The 5,000-nt window shown below is 45.9% G+C and overlaps 1 protein-coding gene across 10 annotated transcripts in view; it reads left to right on the top strand.

Annotated features, from left to right (window-relative positions):
- The window catches only part of esrrga (estrogen-related receptor gamma a), a 218,073-nt gene that overhangs the window by 114,535 nt on the left and 98,538 nt on the right, over positions 1-5,000 (top strand). For 2 of the 10 annotated variants that reach the window (XM_048228026.1, XM_048228024.1), the window contains exon 1: positions 1,995-2,347. The exons of 3 other annotated variants lie outside the window; for them this stretch is intronic. In XM_048228026.1, the coding sequence (XP_048083983.1) occupies positions 2,022-2,347 (326 nt within the window). In that variant the 5' untranslated portion in view covers positions 1,995-2,021. Of the gene's footprint in view, positions 1-1,994; positions 2,352-5,000 lie in introns of those variants that run through there. 5 more of the 10 variants (XM_048228032.1, XM_048228025.1, XM_048228022.1 and 2 more) reach the window with 5 other exon arrangements.

The following is a 5,000-nucleotide window of genomic DNA, read 5'->3' as shown; positions in this document are numbered from 1 at the left end:
AACACCATATGCGAGTGGTAACATCCTCAGTATTTCACAAACTGTGTGTAATCTATACCACCTAATGATTTTTCTGTCTAATTATTTTGTTTACATTTGAACTGGTCCACATCCCCCTCACTACACTGTGTGGCTGAATTGTTGCACATTGTGGTTTTTAAAAGCAAAATCAAGGCAAAATAAAGACGTGGACTTTCAGATAGGAATGAAGGCAGCTAATAAAGGCAGCTAATCATGGTTATCTTCTGAGAGTTGTTTTGAGGTCTCTCCTTGATTGCCGTTGTGAAGCCCATCAGTGTGGGAATATTTTCAGACATCTTTACAGTCAAATGATTGTCTTCTCCCGGACCTACTTCTCATTACCGCGTTCATTTTATGTTTTTTTTTTATTTATTTAATTTTATTTTTTAGTAGTCGTCATTTATAGAGCTCTGCTTCACACCTCCCTACTGTGGAACAGATGACAAACAAACAAAAACAAAACTGTGCGGGGTGGGGGGGGGGGGTGGACAGAAACAGATAGACACGGACGGAGGGGGAAAAAGAATGGATGCAGGGAGAGGAAGTGTTTGGAGGTGAACTGGGTGTGAGTTGAGCGTGGGACTTGAGAGAGTTGGCTTCTGACGGCTGCGTGTGTGTGTGTGTTGTGTGTGTGTGTGTGTGTGTGCGTGTGTGTGTGTGTGTGTGTGTGTGTGTGTGTGTGTGTGTGTGAGGGACAGGGACAGGGGCTGGAGCTGGGGTTGCTGCGTCTGCGAGAGGCGCGATAGTTAGCTGGAGCTGAGGAGCGGAGGGAGCGCCTGAATTTTCTTAACAGTGGGGAAGAGAGCAGGGCTGAGAAAGCAGCAATCTCTACCCCGCTGCTGCAGCAGACACACACACACACACACACACACACTCTCTCCCTCTCACCCTGAGCACAGACCCAGACACTCTTAAAATGGGTCCCAATGATGACACAACAAAAGGGGCCAGCCTTTGATCTCTTCCTCCTCCCTTTCTTCCATTCTCTCTTTATTATCTCTCTCTCCTACTCTCTCTCTCTCTCTCTCTCTCTCTCTCTCTTTCTTCTCTCTCCCTCTCTCCTCCACTCTCCCTCCAGGACCTTCTCCCAGTCCACTAGGAGAACTCAGCTCAACATGCCACTTGTCTCTGTGTTTGAGGCTTTGAATTGATTCTGTGACTGTGTGCAGACAGGATGGTGGCAGGCACTGTCTGTGAAGGCTTGAGTTAAACAGATTAGGATTTCAACTTAGCATGTGAAGCGTTGTTTTCCCTATGCGTTCCTATATGCATATTGTTTTTTATTTATGGTATAAGTTGTGCTTGTTTTTCTTTTCTTTTTTTCATTCTCTGACACCTTACACGTTTGACACAAACACAAACCATATGTAAAAAATAAATATAGTGTTTTTTTTTTAAATAGTCTTTGTTGTACGTTGATGCAGTTGTATGGACAGTAAGTAGTGTAAGTGCGATGTGAGGTTTGGGTCAGCAGTGTCCTTTTTGTTGATCTGTTGGATGGAAATGGGGTGCAGGAATGTGTGGAGTTAAAAGAGAGAGAGGGCTTTAGATGTAAACAAATGGCAGTGTGTGTTATTATCACACCGCTCCATTCACACTGTTGTGTATCAACAAACTTAAAGGCTTTATCTGTCCTCATGACAGAGGGAGCTGATAAGCATTGCCTTATGAGAGAGGGTAGAGAGAGAGAGAGAGAGAGAGAGAGAGAAATAGAATGCACTGCTTCTTTAAATCCCCCCTCTCTGTCTCTCTCCTCCCTCCTTCCCTCCCACTCTCTTTCCCTCCCTCTCTCTCTCTCTCTTTCTCCTCCCTCTCTCTCTCTCCCCGACGTTATACCGCGCCCCCCTCCTCGTCGGCTCTCTCTCTGTCCCCTCCCTGTCCACCCCCCCTCTCTCAGTGCGCCGAGCGAGCTCTATGCCGCTCCAATTGGCTGGGAAGGCACCAATCTGGCGACAGGGTGGACCGGTGGGACTACATATGCAAAGGCTTACTTCATATTAATGAGCACCAATCGCGGCTTTAAGTCCTTGATTAGAAGTGTGCAGCAGCTCTTGGTCCCAGCCGAGTATGCCTATAGGCTTGTCACCGGGAGAACGCTTGTGCTAATTGCAGCGCTCAGTCACAAAAAAAGGGAGCGCGGTGAAAAGGGAGAGAGAGAGAGAGACACAGTGAGAAGGACAGAGAGAGGAAGAGAGGGAGAGAGAGAGAGGAAGGGGAAAAAAACTTTGATTTATAGAGGGGTTTGCACAAATTATGGTGCCAGAGCGCACATGGATTCGGTAGAAGTTTCACTGCCCGAGTGTTTTCCTCTGCACTCTGATCAAGAGTAGGTAAATTTTCCTTTTTCTTCTTCTACTACTTGTGTCATTGGGAATGCTTGTTTGTCCATGTGCTTGTGTATTTGTGCTTGTGTTTCTTGACTTTATTTGTGTGTGTGTGTGATTGGTGTGTATGTGAGAAAGAGTCTTAGAGTGTGTTTCTGTTTGGTGTCTACACTTGTCAGTACTGCAGAGATGGCTGGTAGCATGTTGAGGTTGTTTTCACTGCCAGGAAGCGTGAGGTAGGGATCTGTGTGTGTGTGTGTGTGTGTGTGTGTGTGTGTGTGCAGGGCTTTAGTGTAGGAGCTCTCACGCGATGTGTTCAACACCGCTTGCCGCTACCTGAACAAGACCTGAGAATGTGTGTGTGACAGAGTGTGTGAGACAGTGAGTGTGTGTCGCTCAGAGTGTTGTTACTCTGCCACTTTTGCCTGTCATAAGAAACCAAAGTGTTTTTATAAATACAAAAACAGGCATTGAGGTGAGAGAGGTTTATATTTGTTTATGTATTTATTTATTATATATTTATTTAAATTAGAATGACAAAAGTGCAGCGTAAGCGTCTGTGTGTGTTTTGACGTGAGTGTCCGGCGCGGAGGAGCAGGGGGAGAGGGAGAGAGAAGCAGCCGGGGACGGAAACAGAGGGACGGAGGGAGAGGGACGGAGGGAGAGGGACGGAGGGAGAGGGAGAGTGGTCAGGGCAGCAGGAGGAGAAGCAGGAGGAGGAGGAGGAGGAGGGGGAGGCAGGCAGGCAGGCAGAGAAAGCGCTCTCAAACACCGGCATGGCTTGAATTTCAGAACAGCCTGCTGTGCGTGCGTCCCGCGGACGGCGTTGGGGAGAGAGGGAGAAGGAGAGAGGGGAGCGGCAGCAGGGGTGAGCTCACTCGGTGAGCGGACGGCACTCTCCGCACACCGCACTCCCACTCCCTCCCTCTCTTCCCCTCTCTCTCTCTCTCTCGCTCGCTCCCCCCTGCTTGTCTTGTCTGTCTGCTGGGGAGCCATGGAGCTGGTCAGCTCAGGGGGGGCCGCATGAGGTAGCCTCCCCCGCTCTCCCTCACTCAGCTGGGGGACAGACGGGGAGAGAGAGCGAGAGAGAGAGAGACGGTGGCCAGGGACCAGCCACTGTGCTCAGAGCGCCCAGTAAATCAGCCCAACGGGAGGGGAAAAAGATAGACAGAACAGAGAGAGAGAGAGAGAGAGAGAGAGAGAGAGAGGGAACACACTTGTTTTATGTAGATGACAGAATTAAAAAAAACAAGTGAGTTGTAAATCACATATTTTAATTTTCTGTCTGCTCTTCATTACAGAGATGTCAGTGTAGTCTTCTGAATATTGAAAATTTGCTGCGGCAACTGTAGCAAAAACAACTTTGCTCTTATATTTTAATTTGCAATTAAGAGCAAAAAAAAAGAAAGACACAAAAAGACAGACATTGAAAAATGTATGTTTGTGAGGACTTAAAAAGGCTTGAGATAAATATTGTGAGTCGCGTTGTGTTGGCGCGCGCGTGTGTGTGTGTGTGTTTATATTTGAACGTGCCCTGTAATGGAATGCTTCATATGATATGTGCTCAGTGTTGGAGCGATAGTCCGAAAACAAGCGGGGCAAAGAGAACAGCGGCTCCCCTGATTTCTTTCATAAAGGAAAATGCCAAAACTATTAACCTCCGGCCCTCTTCGCCTTAAAACACTGATAAGACGTCAAGAGCTGAGCCGCTCTTCAGGGTGGCATGGGGTGGAGGGAGGCAGAGAGAGAGGTTAACCCGGTAATGCACAGGAGACAGCCAGCATACAGCCACTGCAGCTCATTTATACCCTTGCCTCACTACTTAGATTGGCTCTCTAAATCATGGGCTAGAGAAACGACTGTGTCAACAACAAAAAATTACAAATATAATTTTTGTTTAAGGGTGCAATTGTTTCTTTTGCGTTGTCTGTTTTTGCGTTGTGTGTTTTTTGGAAGGAGCCCAGTGGCTTGTCAGATGTGCTGGAGTGTGTCTGGTCTTGGCTTGGGGAAGGGCGACACACTTCCAGATACCAGGAGCCTCTCCTGCTTGGAAAACGTGTGTGTGTTGATTTCGCTCGCATTGGGACCATTAGGGCATGTGGATTAGGGAAGCTTATGGAAGTAGATTCACTGATAAGAGCGGTGCTTTTTGACATCTTCCTCCTCCACACTGCTGCTGATTCACTGTTTGATCTCCTGAAATAGACATTGACTGCCGAGAGTCTAATTGGCATTTTAATGAAAATAACAACAAGTGCTAATTTGGTTGTTTTGATAATTGCCAGGAGTTGAGTCTTTCCATGTTATATTTAATATTTTATTAGCTTTTCTATATTAGAGGAGAGAGTCAGAAATGAAGGTAAAAATCTCTTTTAGTGAGCTGGTGTGATTGTTTGGAATCTGTGAATTTAAGCACTAAAAAGAAAAGTGACTGCATTTTTACCATTGATAATATTTAATATATTTTGCACATTTTTGTTACTCTCTGCAATAGTGTTCGATGCATTTTTAAAGAGAAAATATACAATTTGAAATGCTCTGTCTATCCATTGTCTATTCGAGATCTGTCTGTCAGGAAATTGTAAAATCTAAATGCATTCCTGGCATTAGTAATTAGTTCAATTGTTTAAATAGAGATTATTTTAATTGTTATAT

Source organism: Alosa alosa, chromosome 19 (genome assembly GCF_017589495.1).
Source record: "Alosa alosa isolate M-15738 ecotype Scorff River chromosome 19, AALO_Geno_1.1, whole genome shotgun sequence".
NCBI classification, from domain to species: Eukaryota; Metazoa; Chordata; class Actinopteri; order Clupeiformes; family Clupeidae; genus Alosa; species Alosa alosa.
This window is presented reverse-complemented; position numbering and strand designations above follow the sequence as displayed.